We start from the raw sequence: 21,477 nt of genomic DNA on the forward strand, positions 1-21,477 counted from the left end.
CTGCGCGGCGGGGCCAAGTTGCGCGGAGCTGCGCCGCTGCGGCGGGGACCGAGCGGTGCTAGGCACGGGGGGCAGCACGGGGAACCGCCTGGGGGACACTCCACAGAAAGCTCTTCCCTCACCGTGACCTCGCGGTGGGTGGGAGTGGTGTGGGTGCGGCGCGGGCCGGCATCATTGCAGTGATTTCAGCTCTTTTAGTATTTGTCCAGTAGGTTTCCCGCCCGCGGGAAGCCGCCACTGAGGTGTAATGACAGGCTGGGGCCGCGCATGCGCGGTGTCGCGGTACGCTGAGGGGGCGGGGGGGTTAAAATGGCGGCGTCTGCACAAGGCCCGTCCGCGCCGCTGAGCGCCGAGCAGGCGAAGGGTGAGGCGGGGGGGGGCCCGCGGGCGGCTCGGGGCGCGTATCGGGTCCGCCGCTGAGCCGCGCGTGTGCCCGCAGTGGTGCTGGCCGAGGTGATCAAGGCGTTCGGGGCGCCCGAGAACGCGCAGCGCATGGACGAGGCCCGGGACAACGCGTGCAACGACATGGGCAAGATGCTGCAGTTCCTGCTGCCCGTGGCCACGCAGATCCAGCAGGACGTGATCAAAGCCTACGGCTTCAGCAGCGACGGCGAAGGTGGGTGCCGTGCTCCCCCCCGCCGGGCTGAGCCCTGCCCCGCGCCCGCTGCCCAGCCGCTCCCTTTGCAGGGGTCCTCAAGTTCGCCCGGCTGATCAAGTCCTACGAGTCGCAGGACCCGGAGATCGCCAGCATGTCCGGCAAGCTCAAGGCCATGTTCCTGCCGCCCATGACCCTGCCGCCGCACGGCGCCGGCACCGGCGGAGTGGCCACCTCGTGAAACCCGCAGCTCCGCCGGCCCCGGTGCTCTGCGGCGCTCCGAGCGGAGATGGCTTCGCGTGGACTCAGGCTGCCTGCGCTGCTGGCCCGGCAGCCCTGAGGAAGGGAGAGGCTGAACGAGGGAGGTGTTGATCCGAAAGGAATTGGCTTCTTTGTGCGTGTGTGTTTGTCCGTTTGCGAATAAAAAACCGTCTTGAAAATGCCCTTAGTGGTTTATGAAGGGACGTGAGCTGATCTTTGGGTACAGATCCTTCTCCCTGACTCAGGAGCAGTTAGAGTGATGTCCGCTTCATATCTGAAGTTTCATCTGATGAAACCTGAGCTACTGTTACAAGGGGCTGGTGTGTACCAACTTATGCAGAAATATAACTGCTACTGCGAACCTTAGTATGAAAGCACAAGGCTTGGCACCTAAGTGACTGACTTTTTTAAACGTCATGTAAGAGATGCTAAGCCTCATCTGGAATCATAGAATATCCTGAGTTCAAAGGGACCCACAAGGATCACTGAGTGCAACTCCTGGCGCCACCGAGGACCATCCAAAATTCAAACCATGTGTCTAGGGGTGTTGTCCAAACACTTCTTGAATACCAACAAGCTTGCTGCTATCACCACTGCCCTGGGCAGCCTGTCCCAGTGCCCGACCACCCTCTGGGTGCAGAACCTTTCCCTAACCCCCAGCCTGACCCTCCCCTGTCCCAGCTCCATGCCATGCCCTCGGGTCCTGTCGCTGTCCCCAGACAGCAGAGCTCAGTGCCTGCCCCTCCGCTCCCCTCGTGAGGGAGCTGCAGGCCGCCATGAGGCCTCCCCTCAGCCTGCTCTGCTCTGGGCTGAACAAACCAAGGGACCTCAGCCCTTACTCCCTTGTCTTGCCCTCCAGACACTTTCCCATCTTCATAGCCCTCCTTTGGACGCTGACAGTTTTATGTCCTTCATATATTGTGGCACCCAAAGCTGAATACAGCGCTCAAGGTGAGGCTGCACCAGTGCAGAGCAGAGCTGCACAATCCCTTTCCTCAAACAACTAGCAATGCTGGTGTACCCCATAGTACTGTTGGCCCTTTTGGCTGCCGGGGAACACTCGATTCATGCTCAACTTGTTGTTGACCAAAACCCCAGATCCCTTTCTGTGGGGCTGATCTCCAGGCTCTCCTCCCCCGGTCTGTACGTATAGCCACTGTTGCCTCATCCCAGCTGCAGAATCCAGCACTTGCTGTTGTTAGATTTCATATGGTTGTTGATAGCCCAGCCGTCTAATTTGTCAAAATCTCTCTGCAAGAGCAAGCACTTATAAATGTGCTCCTTGAAACATACTAGGTAATGCGATGCTGGATGTAACGTGGTGCTGTTCGGCAAGTGGTTGCAACCAGACCACTGTCACCAACAGGTCAGTACCGCTAACTCTCTCACATGCTCCTACCAGAAACTTCTGTGGCTGTATTGTTGTTTTCTGCCTGAATGAGTGACCAAAGGTGTCAGACCTAATGACAAAAATAGCAGCAGGATGTTGCAAGGACTGGCAACAGGGAGGGAAGGCTGGGCTTGCCCCTTTCGGCAGCGGCCTGGATTAGAACAAGACGAACAATGTGCTGCATTTTCGGGGACTGAAGAGAGGGAAAGGCGGAGGAGCAGGTTCTCTGCCCTGTGAAGTTTTCTGTCTTTCCACCTTTCGAATGAAGGGGCGTCAGATGCACCCAATCGCTGGTAGCCGCCTGGCTTGTGTGCCTGTTGCCCTTGGAAGCGTTGCAGTCTTTGGGAAGGGCTGGTGGTGAAGAAGCCGGGCCCGGGAGAGCAGGGGGCTGCGAGTCAGGTGCGAGAGCAGGTTGGGTTTTGCACTCTGTGCCTTTTGGTTACAAACTATGTAGGAATGTAGCCAGTGAGGGCGTGAACCTAGCGGATGGGAGGCAGGAAGAGCAGTCAGTCCCTTCCGTCTCTACCTACCTCTCCCAGTTTGGTTTTGGCCTTCCCCCACCCCTCTAATTATTTATTAACTACAGCCCAGGAAGTGTTTTGCAAATGGTGAAAATTAAGCCCTCCGCTTGAGGCCTACGTTTTACCTAGCCCGGAGCTACCACCTTCTGAAGTCTGCCCAGAAACAGGCAGAGTTCAGGACTGTGCCTGTGCGGACCAGACCCAGGTGAGTCACAGGATGCACTGCAGACCCACAGCACTGTCAGCTGCGCCTTCCTGAGCCTTGGAATTAGCCGCCGTGAGCATCCAGCCGTGTTGTGAGGGTGTGAGTTCGCCCCCTGCTACTCCCAATCTTGCTTTATTTTTTTCGGTAGGACGCCCTGGCTGAGGGCTGTGGTTCTTCCTCCACCAGCTGCTGTTAATTCCCCATCAGTGGGGGTCTGCGAGTCAAGATCCTGATGCCATCCTGTGGGTGAGTGCTGCGTGTGCTAGTTAAAGCAAGAAAACAGAGCTGGTGGGAAACACTAAAATGCTGGCAGTAGGAATTGAGCACAGAATGGGAAAATACTGTAAACAAAGAGCTGGAGGACTGGAGCTTTAGTATTTTAGATTGTTCCTGCTGTTAGTGTTGCTCATCCTCGCTTTGATAAAGAAAGAGCAGTTTGATGCCCACTTCACTGCAGTTATTCTGCAAGCCCTGAAGCTGCAGCACCTCAGAATGCTTTTGTACAGAGAGGGTTCAGGTGGCTGGCTTTTTTAATCCTGGTGATTTTTGTTTTGCTACAGCCTCTGTAGTCCTTTATGGAACAGCAGGACTGGAAAAACTTTGCCATCAGTATAAATGGGTGCTCTGCCCTGGGGGCTGTAGTGACGTGGTGTAAGGAAAGGGGATTTGCATTACCCCATGGTTAGAATCTGTTTGTCCTGTGGTCCCACGGCCTGACGGAGCATATGGCTTGGACGGGTTGCAGGGCGATGGTCCGTACGCCCGTTCACTAGCACCGGCCGGCCTTTACTTCGCACTAACGCTAACAACTGAACTGCTATGTCACAGGTGACGTTCCCCAAATGTGAGAGTGGAACAGACGAATTAAGTCAATATCTGGGCAAGAGGTAACAGAGAAAGCCATGACTATGATATCAAAGAAGGAGTCAACGTCTGCTTTTGTGAAGGCAACTCCTGTCTTGCAGAACTAAATATTTTTGAGGAACTCAGCAAGCTTGCGGACAAGGGAGGTCTGTCTTTCCAAAATAGAATTTGACAAGATTATCTCATGTAAGTCTAAACAAAGCTGAAGCTACGGTATAAGAGAGAAGCTGACACTTTTCTTGAGTGAATAATTTGCAGAAAATAGGAAATGGAAGGTGGGAATAAATGTTCAGTTTTTACAGCAAAGGGAAGTTATCAGCGGTGACATATAAGGGTCTGACCTGAACTATGTGCTGTTCAGCATATTTCCAAGTGATCAAATAGAGCTTGAATAGTGAGGTGAAAAAATTAACTATTGTTAGAAAGTTAGTCAGGATAATATGGTAGGAGCTGACTGAAGCAGACTGAAGGAGCAGAAGGACCTTATGACAGTCAACGGGGAGGCAACAGATCGGGAGATGGAATTCAATATAGGCATATGTAAAACAGTGTTCATAGGGCGGTTTAGGTTGGAAGGGACCTTACAGATCATCTAATTCCAATGCCCCTGCTGTGGGCAGGGACACTTCCCACTAGATCAGGTTGCCCAAAGCCCCATCCAACCTGGACTTGAACACTTCCAGGGGTGGGGCATCCACAGCTCCTCTGGGCAACCTGTTCCAGTGCCTCACCACCCTCATATTAAAGAATTTCTTCCTAAAGTCTAATCTAAATTTACCCTCTTTGGGGTAAAGAGCCTCTGCCCATCTTTCTTGAAGGCCCCCTTTAGGTATTGGAAGGCTGCTATAAGGTCTCCCTGGAGTAGTCTCTTCTCTAGACAGAACAACCCCAACTTTCTCAGCTTGTCTTCATAGGAGAGGTGCTCCAGCCCCCTGATCATCTCATTTCAAGCTTTTTATCCACCAATACCCCCAAGTCCTTCTCTGCAGTCCTGCTCTCAATCCACTCATTGCCAGGCCTGTATTTGTGCTTGGGATTGCCTCAACCCAGGTGTAGGATCTTGAAATTGGCCTTGTTGAACTTCATGAGTTTTGCACAGGCCCATCTCTCAGGCCAGTCCAGTTCTCTCTGGTTGGCGTCCCATCTCTCCAGCATGCTGACTGCCATCACTCAGCATTGCCAAACTTGCTGAGGGTGTGCTCAATCCCACTGTCCATGTTGCCAACACGGACAAAGATGTTAAACAGCACTGGTCCCAATACCAACCCCTGGGAAATGCCACTCATCACTGGTCTCCACCTGGACATTGAGCCGTTGACCACAACTCTTTGATTGCGACTATCCTTGCTCTCTACAACTTCCTGAGCAGAGTCAGTTGAGAGGGAGGTGATGGTCTTATCTTCCTGGTGACAGATGACAAGATGCACAGAAGTTGCATAAAATTTCACCAGAGGACGTTCAGACTAGACATAAGGAAAAATTTCTTTATTGTGAGTGTGGTCAAACACTGGCACAGGCTTCCTTGCGAGGTGGCTGATGCCCCGTGCCTGTCAGTGTTCAAGAGATGTTTGGATAGTGCCCTCAACAATATGCTTTAACTTTTGGTTAGCCCTGAATAATTCAGGCAGTTAGATTAGATGATCTTTGAAGGGCCCTTCCAACCAAACTATGCTATGCTATGCCATCCAGCCAATTCCTTATCTGCCAAGTGGTCCATCTGTCAAATCAATGTCTCTCCAATCTAGAGATGAGGACGTTGTGCCAGACAGTATCAAATACTTTGCACAAGTTCAAGTAGATGACATCAGTTGCTCTTCCTTTATCCACCAATGCCATAACCCCATTGTAGAAGGCCACCAAATTTGTCAGGCATGGTTTGCTCTCATGGAGAAAAATAGCTCAGAATTCACATGTAAAACATCTGTGAACTACTTGTAACCTCCCTGGAGCAAGACTGTCATTGTCAAGTCCATGCAAATGTTAGCTTAATGCTTGGTTGTGGTGAACAATGGCAGAAATCATCATTGTGTCTTTGTATGCTTATGTCTCAGCAGTATTTTGAACACTGCAGCTTTGGCTCACCTTTTGCCCTCATCTCCAAAACAATACAACAGAGTTGGAAACATCTCAAAGAGGGACAACAAAAATGATCAGAAGCGTAGGATAGTTCTGTATGGAGGCCATCTAAATAGAGTTGGATTCTTCAGCTTGGGAAACAGCTGAGGAAAGGTACAGACGTTAGAGATCTATAAAATCATGAGCAGCTTGGGTGTGATTTAGGAGTTGGTCATTTATTTATTTATTTATTTATTTATTTTTACAACAACCACGTGTTAATAAAAATGGGCAGGAAACAGGTTATAAGCAAGCCAAAGTAGGTGTTGGTCCTGAGGCTTAACAGTGGAACTCATTGCTCAGTTTTTTATGGACTTGACAGTTGACTATGGTAGCTGCAAACAGAGGCTTAGGGAGCATGCAAGGGCGGGTTGACGATGACAGCGACGACGATGATGACCCCTGTGCATAACCTCTCCTACTCTTCCTTTGACAACCATTTCGACCTCTAGATGGCCTATTCCAAGCCCCTGCTCACAGCAGAGCTATCTCGAAAGTTAGATAGATCAGGTTGCTCTGAGCCTTTTTCAGGTTAGTCTTGCACATCTTAGGGAGTGGAGATTCTTCAGCCTCTCTGGACACGCGTGGCAATTGCTGAACCACCCCTTGTGTATGTGCCGTTTTTCCTGATACCTGATCAGAATTTCCCTTTCTGCAAGTTAAGCCTGTTGCCTCTTTTTCTCTTGCTGTATCCCACAGAGCAGAACTTGGCTCCATCATCTCTAAAACCTCCACTCTTCTTTTAGATATTCTTAGACTGCTATTTAAATCCCTTACTAACCATCTTTTCTCTAGGCTGAACAAACCTAGCTCTCAGCTGCTGAACTCCTCACTGCCTTGATGGCCCTGTGCTGGATTGTGCCTGTTTCTTGGTGTCCTTTTTACAGCAGTCCAGATGTGTGTACCTCTTAATTAGCCACTTTGTTTATCCTCCCTTCTAAACTTGTTCATTTACTAGTTGTGGCTTTGCTCCACAACGAATTTACATGATGAGGTTCTACCATCTGTGTTGTACTAAAAGCCAAACAACATCACAAGAGCAGCCTCTTTGCTCAAATCTCTTGACCTGTTAATTATATTATGAAGTCTGTTGTTGCATGCTCTGACCATTCCAGAGAACAACCTGGAAGATACCAAGCAATTGTTTCTCTGCTGTGATATTTCCCTACTTTACCAGCTGGAACTCCTCCTTGGTAGTTTTTAATTAGTTACCTTGGTGTCTTTAGTCTAGTTGGCCAAGGGATGCCAGTAGATGTAATCTCTTTGGATTTCAGAAAATGCCTTTGGTACCGTCCCTCAGAGTATCCTTCTGGACAAAATGTCCAGAATACAGATAGAAAAATATGTAATACAGTGAGCGAACAATTGGCTGACAGGTCAGGCTCAAAGGGTTATAATTAATGGGGTTTCATTAGGTGGATAGCCAGTTGCTAGTGGGGTTCCCCAGGGCTCCATTTTGGAACCAGTTCTCTTCGATGTTCTTATAAATGACCTGGACGGAGGATTTGAATGAATACAAAGTAGGTTTGTAGGTGACACTATATTAGGAGGAGCTGTCGACTCCCTTGAGGGTAGAGAGGCGGAGAGATCCGGACAAATTAGGGGGCTGGGCTATCAACAACAGTATGAAATTTAACAACAGCAGGTGTTGGATTCTGCACCTGGGACAGGACAACCCTGGTATATGTACAGACTGGGGCATATATTATCCAATATATAATAATAATATCCAATCAGATTATATCTAATATAGCAGGAATTCCCTTTTGGGACTTTTACCCAGAAGTTTCTGTCTAATTACTTAACAATATTTGTTTTCTGTGCCAGTTTTCAATGTCAGTGGCTCTGATTTAGGTGTAGCCCATTCTTTGTGTAAAATTGGTTTCTTTGAGTTGCAGGTTTCTGTGCCTTTAAAGTCTCTCTCTTTTTTTTTTTTTTTAAATATCAGTTTTAAGTCAATACAGCTGGATTCCTGCAGCTCACCACATCCCAGCTTGTCATCTGTGTGAAACTGGAAGCATTTCGAAGGAAGGTGTTGTAGCTGCCTGGTCAGTCTTTCTAGCAATGAAGTTTAGTTTCTCTGTTCGTGCCTCCTGCACTTCCCTTTGCTGTTAGTTTCTGTATGTCTTGGCCACTACTAGCAGACAGTTCAGCTATTTGCAGGATTTCCCAGTCTGGTGGTGTGTAGGGAAGTCTGCAACTGCAAAGAGTTGAAATGAGCACGTCTCTTGCTGTTCTTGCTGCCCACACCACGCATCTTAGCTACCACACAGGGTAGCTGAGATGGTTCCAAGGAAGAGTCAGGCTCCTTTGCCAGCTGGATTGCCCTCTGTGGTCATTGCATTGCTCCCATTTGTTCATAAGAACTGCAGGCTTTAAAATCAGTGCTATGGAGAAGGATAGTCACAGGCTGTAGCTGGAAGTGGCTGGTTAACTGGAAATGGTTAGTTTTCTTTCTTTCTCTCTGGTTGTACAGATTTACAGCTTTGGCCTCGGTGTGCTGTACTGGGATCTCGAAGGTCCTAGGCTGAGCTCTCTTGATGCTGTGTGGGCCCACCACAGGCCATAGCTGATCATCCTGCCCTCTGCCTGCTTTCCTGGGCAGCTCCAACACCTGCCCCCCAAGCCCTTTGGAGTTACCAATGCTTCTCTCACGGCTGCATCCTCCAGGCAGGCTGTTTCCAGGATGCTCGTGCTGTGCTTAGAGTGCTGGCCTGGCCTCTCACAACCTGCATGCCTGGGTTTGCACAGCTTCCCTCTGCGGCTGTACAGAGCACACGGGATATTTATCTGCCAAGAGAGTTCATCAGTGAGCAGGGTCACAGAGGTTTCGGCTACGTAGCTGAGGGCAGCCCAGCAGAACCAAGCTGCGTGTCTGTGCAGTCATAACTTGTAGGGTGCTTCATTGCTGAATGCGTGCTCGCGTGTGTTGCCTGCTTCAGCCTTGCAGGTGTGTGGGTGACCTTAGGCAGCCGTGGTCCCCCTGGCACACTGTAAGGATTCAGGGGTAAGAAACACTCATGTTTCTTATTGACCTCTTGGAAAAGAAGGGGAACAGAGAGAGGGCTTGCAGAACTGAATTTTGTGACCATGGCTGGAACCTTAGAAACACTGGTAGAGTCAAAACTGATGTGAAAAAAAAAAAAAAAAAAGCAAGGACCCAAGAATAACAGGGGGGCTGGGGAGGAAAGACGCAAAAGGAGAAGCAGAAGTGTGTGCAAAGCAGCTTGGGGCTGGGGAGCTGATGGCTCAGAGCGCTTCCTGTTCCTGGAGCTGCGCGTGCCCAGCTGTGTGCTGGGCTGCTCCTGCCTGTGCCCTGCAGCGGTGCGCAGAGGGCCACGAGATCAAGGCACACATCAAAGAACAGGTTGATGGAGAGGGGCCGAATGGACTAACAGTAGACATCAGGAGTGATACATGGCCAGCTCCCCAAAGGCACAGAAACAGCTTGGTGTTGGGTGCTCCATCGCGGACCGCCGACTTCCCTTTTCTCACCAGTGCAAAGAGATTTTTCCTCTGTGTTTTTTGAGTCGCTTCGGTGGTAGCCACTTGGCCTCCTCTTCTTCTTCCCTCCACAATGGTGAGGTAAGAGGGTCTGAGAAATGTGTGTGTGGGGAGGGGAACCAGCAAAGTAGGGCAGCTCGGAGGGGATCACCTTGGTAGCTGTATCTCGATGGAAACCTTTCATAGGCTGTGTGGGGTAACGGGCACGAAGGAATCCTTCGTGCTGTTGCTGGTTGTCACCTGCATAGGTATCTCTAGGGATGCTGACTGCGAACCATTCTTCAGTGTATGTCTCCACAACAGTGCCTGCGATTTTTCATTTGCTTGGTTCTGTTTTCATCTCCTCTGCTAGGTGGTTTCATCGTGACCTGAGTGGGCTGGAAGCCGAAGCCTTACTGAAGGGACGAGGTGTCCATGGGAGCTTTCTAGCCAGACCCAGTCGGAAAAATCAGGGGGATTTTTCCCTTTCAGTTCGGTAGGTAACTTGGACCCCAACTTCTGCCTTTCCAGGTTTGCATATGTAGAATATGTAGAGGTCCTCATGTGTCCTAGGGTCTCTCCTTCATCACCTCCTTATTCCTTTGACTTCTCTCCATGCTGTAAAAGGATCTGAGCTTCCCAGTACCTTCTGGACCCTCACTTAAGTTGCCTCAGGAGCTTCTTTTCCAAATCATCTCCTTCCACTGGGACGGCTTGCTATGGTTCCATGGCAGGAGGTGATGCAGGCGGAGGCTTCAAATTTTCTGCCTCTTGTCCAGCTGCCTCACTGGACTACTCTGTGCATCATTCCACAGGGTTGGTGACCAGGTAACCCACATCCGCATCCAGAATACTGGGGACTTCTATGACCTGTATGGAGGGGAGAAGTTTGCCACATTGTCAGAACTGGTGGAGTACTACACACAGCAACAGGGCTCGCTGCAGGACAAAGATGGAACCATCATCGACCTGCGATACCCGCTCAACTGCTCTGACCCCACGACAGAGAGGTATGGAGAAAGCAAAGCTTCTGGCATGTCTGTGACGAGACCTCTCCATGCTCCGTGGCCTTCTCTCTGCCCTGCTCACGTCCCCAGAGGGCACTCTGCAAAAAGTGTCTCCTGGCTCCCGTGTCCTCCTGTGCTTCCCCAGGGACGACGTCCCCACCAGCAGCTGGACATGCCTCATCCCATCGCAGCAGGCCTAACAGGGCTCTATTTATACTTTTGGTTTCTTGTTGCCTTTGCTATTCACGTAGTGTTCATAAAAAGCAACGGTTGTGGTGTAAGTTGTATCCACAGCGGTACGGAGGGTGGCATGGTGTGTGGAAGCCCCAAACCTCCTTGCTCATCCCAGGCCTGGCTGACTCATGTGGCTGAGCGGGGCCACGCTCACCTGCTATTCCTGGCCCGCTCAGCCTCCTTCCTGTCCCCGCTTTGCATACGTCTCTGACACCAAGTTAAATCAAATCAGGTGGTTTTCGCCCTTGTGCTGTGCTTTCAGCCTCCCTGGTGCAGCCTGGGGAGCAGTCGTGCTGTGCCCCGGGGTGGGGGCAGGCTCCGGGTGGGGAGCAGGCAGGTCGTCCCCGTGCACCTGGGGAGCAGCCATGGGGACAGCCATGCCGCGCGGGACGTGCCTGGGTACACCCCGGCGTGCTCCGGGGCAGCGGTGCAAAGCGGGCAATGTCTGCGTACTGGCTGTCCTCTCCACTCAAGGCCGTTGCGCCGTGGCCCTGCAGTTTCCTCTCTTCCTCCCCTGCGGTTGGAAACTTCTCCCCCCCCCCCCCCACCCCAGGCTCTTACGAAAGCTCCTCTCACTCTCTCCCCAAGTGATTTTCCATCACGTGGCTCTGAAGAGCTGGGCTCTGCTGGGGGGGAGGAGAGGGGGACAGGACCCACCGACTCCTTCCTACGTGGGGAGGGGGGTCCCGGAGGCTTCTTTCCTGGGCAGGAGGGGAACCAAACGTTCCCCCGGGGACGTCTCAGCACTGGCAGACGGTGACTGCACGCTTCTTTGGGAAGAGGGTCAGAAACGAGTAGTTGCCGTGCCGTGGAAGTCACCAGCTATTTCTTGCAGCGCACGAGGTGAAGATGAACAGAAACTAAAGCCGGCCAGTACTAACTGAGACACAGTAATTGCCTGCCACATCTTGCTCTCAAAATGATTCCTACAGGTTGCGTAGAGGAATGGGTTGCTCTGGCTGCATGCAGGACTTAGCTGAGTCCAGAGTACGGGTGAGTGAATGCCCAGACGTTTCTGTGACCGTGGCATGGCCTCCTGAGCTAGATTTTACGTCTTGGGAATAGGCAGCAGAGGAGCTGTAACAACTCAAACCTCATCATACCGCTACCACTCCAGACCACCACCATTAGCTACCCAGTGGGCAGCAAACCTGCTACCATGGCTCATCTAAGCACCTGCCTGGCCTTGGCTGCAGTGTGTGCAGCGATGTAAGGAGTACGCCTGGTGATTTCTGCAGTACCTGAAGTGAGCAGCAGCAGGAAGAGGCGTTGCAAGTCGGTCTGATGCAAGAGCTACCTGCTTTTGAAATGCTGTTCACCGGGGAGATGGCCCAAATGGCTGTGGCTGCAGCTGCCAGGGGAGCTTTGTGGCAGCAGGACAGAGCTGCGGTGAGCACGGCCTTTGGAGAGGAGCACCAGGGCTGAGACGGGTCCAGACCCAGCAGAGCCTACAGCAGCAAATGGGTACCAGGAGGAGCAGGATGATAGATCATCCCCCAGCGCCCAGAAGCATCAGCTTGCTACAATTTGTACATGTCTCTTTCTACTTGGCAGCTCACTGGTGCCTTTGGCAGTTTCTGGAATGGTCCCAAGAGGCCGGACCATGCTTGGAAAGGGCATGAGGAGCTAGAGGATCTTCACAGAGACAACCAGGGTCACATCTGGAGATCCTACAGGGCCAGCGTCGCGCAATAGGAGGAGAGTCCCGGGTTGTCCCATTTCCTAGCTTCCTTCTGGTGGCAGTCACTCACACCTGCACCCCAGAGTGCAGTGAGATCCCACAGGGCACCCACGTGCTTCCCTGAGACCTTTGTAGGTGGGAAGGGGCTTGGCAGTAGCAGCGCCATTTGCACCGTGTTTGCGTCCCTCTGTGCCCTGGGCCGTCCTGCAGCAGGGCAGAGGACACCTCAGTCTGTATCAAGGGCAGGAATGTGCACGTGGATCAACAACAGTGAAAAGTACCAGAAACAGAATGTGGGCTCCAGGCGGCTCCTGGCACTCATCCCCATGGCTAGGCTGATTGCTGCAGTGTGACGTGTTCAGAGAATGGGAATTTTGCTTTGGCTGAAGAGCTTCAGAAATAGGGGTTGCTGCTAGAGGTCCAAGAAAAGTATCTTTCCCTAGGTAGGTTCCTTAACGGGTCTGATCTTAGCGCAGCCCTCTGTGTGCTGCTAAATCCAATGGGGGAGTTTCTGACTCACTGAGTCAGTTTTGTTCCCTTAGTGCTTGAGTCTCCAAAGCACTCAGCAGCAGTAAGGTTGGAATCCCAATAACACTGAGAGGTGCTAAAACCCACAAGTGGCCTCCCTGAACTGATCCTAAAGCCAGTAAGCGTTCCTTACCTGTGCTTTGTGTATCACACAGCTGGATCACACCGGGTGCTTTCCCACTGTGTCTTCTGGTACCAGCATTCTGCTCCTTGGACCCTTCTAGCTCCACCTCATCCCCTGCCCTTTCCTTTTCTTGCCAGTTGTCTGCTTCTGTCTCATCTACTTTTTGTAAGATCCTGCTCCTCCCCTGGTTCCCCTCCCTTCATCCTTCCTCCATTTCTCCCCCTCTCCACTCTTTCTTCAAACCTTCTCTCCCCCCCCAGCTTCTCCTTCCACAGTGTGTGTTACTGCCCTGTACTCATCAGTGAGTGGATGCTCAAGGGCATCCACTTACTTGCATCTCCACCTCTCTTCTGACCTTCTCCTTTGTTTTTTTCTAGATGGTACCACGGGCATCTGTCAGGCGCTGCAGCTGAGTCACTTCTCCAGGTCAAAGCCACGCCTTGGACCTTCTTGGTGCGGGAGAGCCTCAGCAAACCTGGGGATTTCGTCTTGTCTGTCCTGACTGACCAGCTTAAACCTGGGCCTGATGCTCCATCAGCTGGGGCAAGCAGCGCCTCCGGGGCCCGTCTCAAAGTCACCCACGTCAAAATCATGTGTGAGGTGAGCAGGTGGGAGAGCAAAGGGAAAGGGGAGCAGAAGTGGCCTCTACATATCTCTGCTGATCACATCCTAAAAAAAAAACACTTGTCAGCTTGATTACCAGTGTTTATGAATTTGGATTGAAGTGCTGTCACCTTGCAGGCTCCTTACGTCCTCACCCAGGACTGGGTGACCGTTGGCTGTGCTGGGTGCTCAGACATGGAAGGAAGCAGGACTAGGTGTGTCCGAGAACTGCGTCACAGGGAGTCTGTGGTGAAAGGGATAGGAGGGTTCACGGCCTGATGATGAGTTTATCAAAAGCATTAAAAGCTCTTGGAGAAGGAGGGAGCATCTGCAGGGTCTCCAGACCTGGTCTGGAGGATGCTGCACCTCACTGTCACAAGCCCTCTCTTTCACGTGAAATGATATGGAGAACGGAGGGAGACTTTAAGGACAGAAAGCAACTAACTTTAAAGGAGAGCTGAAGGGAGTGTAACTTCTCCAGGCTTCCATCCACTGAGGAGGAGTCAGTTCACCGCGTTACAAAATTTAGTGCTCTCAGGGCAAACTGCCATCTGACCTCCTTGTTTTTCCAGATGGCACAAAGTGGTGCCTGTGACTCTCAGCGTTACCTTTTTTCCTGAGCATTATCACCTTGGCCTGTAGGAATGCTATGGGACGTAACATGTTCTTCCTCCGTTTAGAATGGACGTTATACAGTTGGAGGTGCTGAAAAGTTTGACAGCTTGGCAGATCTGGTGGAACACTTCAAGAAGACTGGAATTGAGGAAGTGTCTGGCTCCTTTGTATACCTGAAGCAGGTAAATCCTGTCCCCTCTTTTTCTCGGGGATCCTTTGGAGGGACTCCCTTGCTGTTTGTTTCGGCTCTGTGTCTCTCCCCTCCATAGCACACAAAAGAGACTTTGAACTCCAGCAGCATCTCTCTCATGCCAACCCATTGTGTTTTCCTGTCCCCAGCCCTACTACGCTACAAGGGTGAACGCTGCTGACATTGAGAATAGAGTGCACGAACTGAACAAGAAGAGTGTCTCTGAAGAAACATCCAAGGCTGGATTCTGGGAGGAATTTGATGTAAGAAACTGATGGGGAAATTACTCTGGGGAAATTTGGGGGGAGTTCCTGTGCACCACCTCATTCTCCATCCCTGCTTTCTTTCTGGACACAAACTTCTCAGGAAGTCTTGTCAATCCATGTTGATTTCTCTCTGAAGGAAGTCTATTTGGATCCTGTTCCTCGTGTGTGTGTGTGTGTGAGTGAGGGGCGTAAGTGCCATCTTTAAGTGATTTAACCCAGTGAGGTAGAAATGTACTTTTTCATGGATGGAAGAACTAGTTACCAAGACAGTAAGGACATGAACGTTGAACTTCTCAAGTCTAGGTTTACTTTTCACTTCTCTGCTCCCCCACAAGCATACCCATGTGTCCTGAGAGTTGCCACCATTCCTCTGACTGTCCACCTTCCCTGTCATACATTGTGATGTTGCCATAACTTTCTCCTGTTTTCAGAGCCTGCAAAAACAGGAAGCCAAGCAGCTGTTTGACCGTCATGAGGGCCAGAGACCTGAAAACAAGAGCAAGAACCGATACAAGAACATCTTGCCCTGTGAGTCCTGCTCCTCTGCTGTTTAAAAAAAAAAAAAAAGGCAAGTAGACAGAGACAGGAGAGGTGTCCAAGTCATTTCTGACCCTGTCTCAGCCTGCTCTGTCTTCCAGGGTGGATTATGAGGTCTGCATTACGATTATGATTATGAGGCCCTTAAATTGAGGATTTAAGAGCTGATAAGAGGTCACAGCATTTTCATGACCTTGAAGAAAGGAAGTTTGCAGCAGACTAGCTTATATTATGGTCTGTCATGGGGGGAGAGGAACGGGAACACAGGTTAAAACTGGTCTGACCTCAGAGAAGGAGTTGAAGATATGTAAATATATGAAATGGGTATGAAAATATACCCATACTGTGTGCACTGGGTAACGTGAGTGAGGTGGCACGGGGCAGCGAAGGAGCTTCATGTCACTGGGCACCAAGTATCTCATAACTCTGTTTATTCTTTTGCTGCACCCCTAGTTGATCACTCCAGAGTCATCCTCCAAGGAAGGGACCCAAATATCCCCGGATCTGACTATATCAATGCCAACTACGTCAAGGTGAGACTTTTGAAAGATGGCAGCATGCCCAAGGTGGGGGGAAGGCCTGCCAGCTCCTGCAGCCCTCCTGACCTTCCCCTGTCCACACTCAGAACAATCTGATCAGCCCAGACGAGTGCACCAAGACCTACATCGCTAGCCAGGGCTGCCTGGATGCCACAGTCAATGACTTCTGGCAAATGGTGTGGCAGGAGAACACGCGCATTATTGTGATGACCACGCGGGAGGTAGAAAAAGGGCGGGTAAGTGGCTGTTTGCAGGTGTGTTGGAGCTGCCCTCTTTCCCCCTTCAACCACGGCTGTTTTCTTTCTCTTTCCTGCCTTTTGCCTGTCTTCACCCTCCCCTCTCTCTACACAGAATAAATGCGTGCCCTACTGGCCAGAGGTGGGCAGCACAAAAGAATATGGTCCCTACCTTGTGGAGAACACTGGGGAGCACGATGCACTGGAATACAAACTCCGTCACCTCTGCGTGTGTCCGAAAAACAACGTGAGTGTGCCTGGTTGGGGACTGCCATGGAGCCTGTGGGTGTAAGAGTCGCTGTATGTCTAAGGCTGGGAACTGCCGGGTGCTGTGGTGGTGCTGCTCTTGCATCATTCCAGGGTTGTTGTTCCCACCTGTTTTGGGCTGGGACACTGGTGGAATCACCAAGGGGCGCACAGGAGCCTTTGGCTTAAAACCTAGCTCTCTTTGGGAGAGAGGCCAGGGTTGGGACTGGGTTGCAGTTTTACCAGTGGGGTATTTTTATCATCAGGGTGACGCTGTGCGTGAGATCTGGCACTACCAGTACCTGAGCTGGCCTGACCACGGTGTCCCCAGTGAGCCAGGAGGAGTGCTGAGCTTCCTCGACCAAATAAACCAGAAGCAGGAGAGCATCCCAGCTGCTGGGCCTATTCTGGTGCATTGCAGGTTGGTACAGAGGCTAGGGTTTGAAGCATTCTCCATCCCTTCACAGGGATCCGCGTTCCCTAGGATATGTGAGCGAAGCACGTGCCAACCCTTTCTCCTCCTCGATGTCCCCAAACCAAACCCTGCTGCCTGTTGAATCCTTGATTCTTTTGTGGCACCAATGAACAGCTGCTACGAGTGCTGCATGAAGCAGCTGCCCCAGAAACATCTGCATTTTTTTCAGGACCTTGGTCTGTGCTCAGCTGGGGGGACGTAGGTATTGATGTACAGGCAGCTCTGATCTCTGCTTGTCCTCTCCTTTCAGTGCTGGGATTGGCCGCACGGGGACTATCATCGTCATTGATATGATAGTGGAAACAATCTCCACCAAGGGTAAGAGGACCTCAGCGTGTCTTGAATTGAACTGGCCTACCCAGTAGGGCTGTGCCCTTAACACCAGCAGCGAAGGGATGAAAACTTTCAGCTCTCAGTGGAAGAGAGCACGCCTCAACTCTGAGGTTGTCTCTCTGAACCATTCACACGATAAGCGTATCTCTGGATATATTTATTGTGGCTTTAGCCTTGCTTGAGCTCTTCCACCAGGGCCAGACTTGGAAGATGCTGGGCAGGAAGGAGGGGTGGGAGGTCCATAGAGGGGTTAAGGGAGTTGAAAACTTCTTGACTGAGCTCCACCGTGACTGCTTTTGGTGCAGCACCGGGGGGGGGGGGGGGTCAGCAAACATGTGCAAAGCTTTTCTGTTGCCCCTTGCTAGGACTGGACTGTGACATTGACATCCAGAAGACCATCCAGATGGTGAGGTCCCAGCGCTCAGGGATGGTGCAGACAGAGGCCCAGTACAAGTTCATCTACATGGCCATCTGCCAGTTCATAGAGACAACCAAGAAAAAGCTGGAGGTTATCCAGGTGAGAAAGTAGACTTTCCTATCCTGTGAGCTGAAGCCCAGCATGGTGTGGGCTCTGAGCCCAAGCCCTAAGCCTTAAACATTCACTACCTGCTGCTGTTTAATACTCTTTAGCCAAAACACATCACACCGAGGCATGTCAGTGCCTCCAGAAATTCGTTGCCCCACTATTCACTCCTATACGAGAACACGTGTGTTCACCTCTGGGCTAGGGGTGGGCAGAATGCACTGAGCCTGGGGACTTCAGCCAAAACCAGTGTTCGCTGAGATCCTAGCGTGATGCGTGGTTAAACAGCCAGAATTCTCCCATGACACCTTGCACGCTTTTCCCAGACTGTACTCTGCTCAGCTTGCATTTTCTCTCCTGTAGTCTCAGAAAAGCAAGCAAAATGAGTCCGAGTATGGGAACATCGCCTACCCGCCTGCAATGAAGAATGCGCATGCCAAGGCCTCAAGAAAAGCCTCCAAGTAAGTGCTGACCTAAAGCGGATGCCAATCTATGTCTGCCTCTGGCAGTGCTCTCCCTGCTGGTTTGGTGGCTTTTCCCTTCTGCTCACTTTTTCCCATTTTGTTCCTGGTCTAGCAGGCAGAAAGAGGAGTCAACAGTTTATGAGAACTTGGGCAAAAAAGAGGAGAAAGTACGGAAACAGCTCTCCTCAGACAAGAAGCTGAAAGGCTCACTAAAGAAAAAATAAGCATAAGTAAGCAGGTTTTGAACATGGTGTGCAGAACTGGAGCTTGGATCCAGGCTGGCCTGTCTCACATTCCCATCTCACGGACTGGAACTAGGCCTTCCCCATTTCTTCCATGCCATCTTTCAGTGCTCTGAACCAGGCTGCTTTCCAGCACAGCTGACTTCACTGTCCCTTGCCCACACAGGCCTGTGAACTCTCTCATTGTCCTTCATCAGTCATTAACAGGAAAAAAAAAAAAGCACACCCCTTCTTTCCCTTGGTGTGTGCACACTGGCACCTTAACTCACCTCTGCTTCAGCAGTTCCTTTTCTTGAGGAGTTACAGAAGAGCTTTACAGGAGCTACATCTCTACCGGCCACTGTGAGTTAAAGAGTTTAGCCTGTTTAGTGTTCCCTGAAGCCTCCTCTTTTAAAATCTGGCATTTTGGGCCTGTTTCAGCTTAGCCTCTCTATAATTCGACAGGTAACTTCCTATTTTCTTTATCCTGACCCTCTACCCCCCCCAACCCCTTTTCTATTTGATCCTGTAAATATGCCAGAATTTGATGTGATGGCCATGTTTTCACTTGTGTTTGTAAATAAAAGTGTATTTGTTTGAACACTGACCTGAAAATTTTTTCTAGAATTGGAGTATAGCTATTCTCCTGGTTTCTTTTACAGTCCTGCAGACTTACAACAGCGCTAGCTTAGTTTTCATCAGTTCTGGCAACCTTATGGTGGCATCTTACTGCCAGACTTGAATGCTTACAGACATCAGGTTAAGTCTCATCACTGAAAGTTAGCTGTGACAAAGTCAGACACAGACTTTTGCACCTGTTTTGGTATTTGGAAAAATTGTAGAAATGAAATTTCATCTTTACAGAGAAAGTAGACCAGAGCATGGCCACATCGTGGTTTCACAGATGATAACCAGTTACCTACAAGGGGTTAAGGGAGCTGGCTTGTTTAGGCTGGTAAAGAGTAGGCTGAGGAGTAAGCTGCTCTCATTTTCAACTAAATGAAGAAGCCTCGTGAAGGTAGTGCCACACAGTAGAACCAGAGGCAATGGTTCCAAACTGCAGCTTGGGAGGCTCGGGTTGAACACCAATCTCATCAGGCACCAAACAGAAGCTTAGCGCGGGAACTCTGTTCTTGGTTTTCACTACTTGACTGGACAAAGTCACAGCCCATGTGCTCTGCTGCTGGCAAGCTTCCAGCAGGAACCTGGACTAAAGTCCTCTTGAAGTCCCTTCCCGCCACCATTTTCTATGAATCTGTGAACGCTGGTGTGTTCCTAAGTACTGCAGCGTGCCTTTGGTGGTGGCCACGAGCCTCAGCACGGCTTTTACAGTCATGCCAGTTAGAACTAGGCCCCAGTCCACGAGCTGTACCTAGGAAATACGGGAGAATGGTGAGTTTGGATAAAGCTATGGCTTTATCTGCAAAAAGTGCAGACCTGAACTTTGCTGCGGCAGTTGGACTAGGTAAGAGACATGCTGGGGAACCTTTAATTTACAGGCATAGGCACTGCTTGATCTGTGGGCGTTTGATACTCAAAGATTGGTGAGGTAGCCTGGGCTAGAACTGTGGCCTGGCCTAGAATCTGGTTAGAGCTGATAGGTACAAGAGCTCTGTCCCTACCTAGGGGAAAGTCTGAGCTAAAATTCACAAGTGACCTAGGACTCAGACCGAGAATGCCTGGAAATGCGGGAGAGAGAATTTCTTCTGGTCTGAAGACACATCTAGGCCCTGTGTATGAAGACAATGGCATTTAGGGAACTGAATAATCAGTCACTCTCACCTGACACCAGACCATAGCGAGTGCTTGAGAAACCTGGCTGTAATTTTCCCCAGCTTTAGTACAGTGATCCTAGGACCACATTCTTTCCTCTCAGGGTACAGCACAAATCCAGATGGGTGAATGGGGAGAAAAGAGAAGAAATGAGACATACCTTGAGGTCTGACCCACGCAGCTTGTAATTCAGTGGAAATGGCCAATGAGCCTGCAAGGTGACATACCTGCCTAAGAACTGGTAAGGTGCCTGCAACCAAAGAAAAGCTCTATTCCATTTCTCCTAATGGAAAATAACCTCTTTTTTGGGAACTAACAACACTTCCACACAGTATAAATTTTGAGGCTTTTAATTTTTATAAATGTTTGAGAGAATCACTGAGCACACAGTGACAGAGATATTCCAGCAGTGACAGGCACCCAATGAATGACATTATCCTGAATTCAGTCTTGGGACTGACAGCGAAATAGAAACCAATATTACTAGAAGAAGGTCTCACGCTGATGGCAGAACACCCTCACTTGGCCAAAAAAAGTAAAAAACGGGTCTAATTTTACCCTACAGAAATCCGAAGATTAATGAAAATTAGAGGTGAATTATATCTGCATGGGTTAATACCAGTAACCCCCCCCTTTGCCCCCTCCCCAGATTTAACTAGTGAGGTGAAGAAGGGATTACAGATACCTTGTGGTAGAGCCCAGTCTCATAACTGGATCACCACAGATGGAGCTGGGGCATGGGAACTAAATCTAGTTACTGGTTTAACAATTTCAAAGTGAGGGCAAACAATGCTAGTGCAGGAAGTTCAAAGCTCCTCACTCATATCGTATCTTCTACTGGTCAGCACCGGCAGTTCTAGGAGGCTTTAGTTCTTTCATTTCTTCCCTTGTTTGAGTAGGAGACTGTCACTGAAAGGAAGACAAAAGTGAGTCATTAGTCCGGAAAGCACAAGCAAAGTCAGACCCTTACTACAGATTTGGGGCCATGGGGTGTCTCACCCAACCAAGTTGTCCAAAAGGACAACTTCAAAGTCCTTTTTTCAAAGCCCCTTAAGTCTGCTGGGACAAATAAGATAGAATCTGGTCAAACAGGAGCAAGGAAGATCAGAGATGCCACAGGGAAGAAAAAAAAAAAAACAGCTCTGGTTTCCTTTCTTTATTCTAAGCATTTTAGCTACATCCTTTAAACTCAGCTGGCACACTCCATTATCCAGTAAACACAGACAGGTTAAACAAAAGCCACCGAACTCTGTCCAGCTCTGAAAGCAGGGAATGAGTTTTTCTAGCATGCACTGGAAAGCTTTTAGAGAATAACAAGAGCATTTTCCAAGAGACCATTACCCCAAATCAACACAAAGTCCTACAAACATCTAACTACTTTTGTCAAGTCCTCTTTGCCGTAAATGCAGACTGCCCTGTACGTGGAAGACAGGCCAGAGGACACTCCT

The 21,477-nt window shown here is 50.2% G+C and overlaps 3 protein-coding genes and 1 non-coding gene across 10 annotated transcripts in view; 3 read left to right on the plus strand and 1 right to left on the minus strand.

The window, feature by feature from the left end:
* Window positions 1-21,477, minus strand: part of PHB2 (prohibitin 2) — a 167,319-nt gene that overhangs the window by 140,509 nt on the left and 5,333 nt on the right. For 2 of the 3 annotated variants that reach the window (XM_067004810.1, XM_048051527.2), the window contains one exon: window positions 20,364-20,938. The exons of the other annotated variant lie outside the window; for it this stretch is intronic. In XM_067004810.1, coding sequence (XP_066860911.1) covers window positions 20,905-20,938 — 34 coding nt within the window. In that variant the 3' untranslated portion in view covers window positions 20,364-20,904. Of the gene's footprint in view, window positions 1-20,363; window positions 20,939-21,477 lie in introns of those variants that run through there. 3 annotated transcript variants of the gene reach the window in all.
* Window positions 8-1,035, plus strand: C1H12orf57 (chromosome 1 C12orf57 homolog). Of its 3 annotated transcripts, none has more exons than XM_067004885.1 (3): window positions 8-134; window positions 440-616; window positions 688-1,035. In XM_067004885.1, the coding sequence occupies exons 2-3, from the start codon at window positions 493-495 to the stop codon at window positions 834-836; spliced, it is 273 nt and encodes a 90-aa protein (XP_066860986.1). In that variant the 5' UTR covers window positions 8-134; window positions 440-492; the 3' UTR covers window positions 837-1,035. The 3 variants fall into 3 exon arrangements, with proteins under 3 accessions (XP_066860986.1, XP_047907536.1, XP_047907535.1); XM_048051579.2 differs by lacking the exon at window positions 8-134 and adding an exon at window positions 170-282; XM_048051578.2 differs by lacking the exon at window positions 8-134 and adding an exon at window positions 225-364.
* On the plus strand, window positions 178-236 carry LOC125180593 (U7 small nuclear RNA). The gene has a single exon (XR_007159283.2). It is a non-coding gene; the product is annotated as a U7 small nuclear RNA (small nuclear RNA).
* PTPN6 (protein tyrosine phosphatase non-receptor type 6) lies at window positions 2,821-18,857 on the plus strand. Of its 3 annotated transcripts, none has more exons than XM_013199513.3 (16): window positions 2,821-2,972; window positions 3,121-3,218; window positions 9,808-9,930; window positions 10,250-10,444; window positions 13,386-13,608; window positions 14,292-14,408; window positions 14,566-14,679; window positions 15,114-15,210; window positions 15,673-15,752; window positions 15,845-15,994; window positions 16,110-16,241; window positions 16,507-16,661; window positions 16,966-17,033; window positions 17,414-17,565; window positions 17,935-18,032; window positions 18,151-18,857. In XM_013199513.3, exons 2-16 carry the CDS (start codon window positions 3,205-3,207, stop codon window positions 18,257-18,259), a joined length of 1,827 nt encoding a protein of 608 aa, XP_013054967.1. In that variant the 5' UTR covers window positions 2,821-2,972; window positions 3,121-3,204; the 3' UTR covers window positions 18,260-18,857. The 3 variants fall into 3 exon arrangements, with proteins under 3 accessions (XP_013054967.1, XP_013054966.1, XP_013054968.1); XM_013199512.3 differs by having other exon boundaries at window positions 2,823-2,972; window positions 18,148-18,857; XM_013199514.3 differs by lacking the exons at window positions 2,821-2,972; window positions 3,121-3,218 and adding an exon at window positions 8,928-9,536 and having other exon boundaries at window positions 18,148-18,857.

Source organism: Anser cygnoides, chromosome 1, assembly GCF_040182565.1.
Source record: "Anser cygnoides isolate HZ-2024a breed goose chromosome 1, Taihu_goose_T2T_genome, whole genome shotgun sequence".
Classification (NCBI taxonomy): Eukaryota; Metazoa; Chordata; class Aves; order Anseriformes; family Anatidae; genus Anser; species Anser cygnoides.

Bases quoted from the DNA above. Each gene is read 5' to 3' on its own strand.
- C1H12orf57 (XM_048051578.2), top strand. From the start codon at position 310: ATGGCGGCGTCTGCACAAGGCCCGTCCGCGCCGCTGAGCGCCGAGCAG. The intron at 365-439 runs GTGAGGCGGGGG...GTGTGCCCGCAG, and splicing joins GAGCGCCGAGCAGGCGAAGG to TGGTGCTGGCCGAGGTGATC. The intron at 617-687 runs GTGGGTGCCGTG...CTCCCTTTGCAG, and splicing joins CTTCAGCAGCGACGGCGAAG to GGGTCCTCAAGTTCGCCCGG.
- PTPN6 (XM_013199512.3), top strand. The intron at 16,242-16,506 runs GTGAGTGTGCCT...TTTTATCATCAG, and splicing joins GCGTGTGTCCGAAAAACAAC to GGTGACGCTGTGCGTGAGAT. The intron at 17,566-17,934 runs GTGAGAAAGTAG...TCTCTCCTGTAG, and splicing joins AAAAGCTGGAGGTTATCCAG to TCTCAGAAAAGCAAGCAAAA.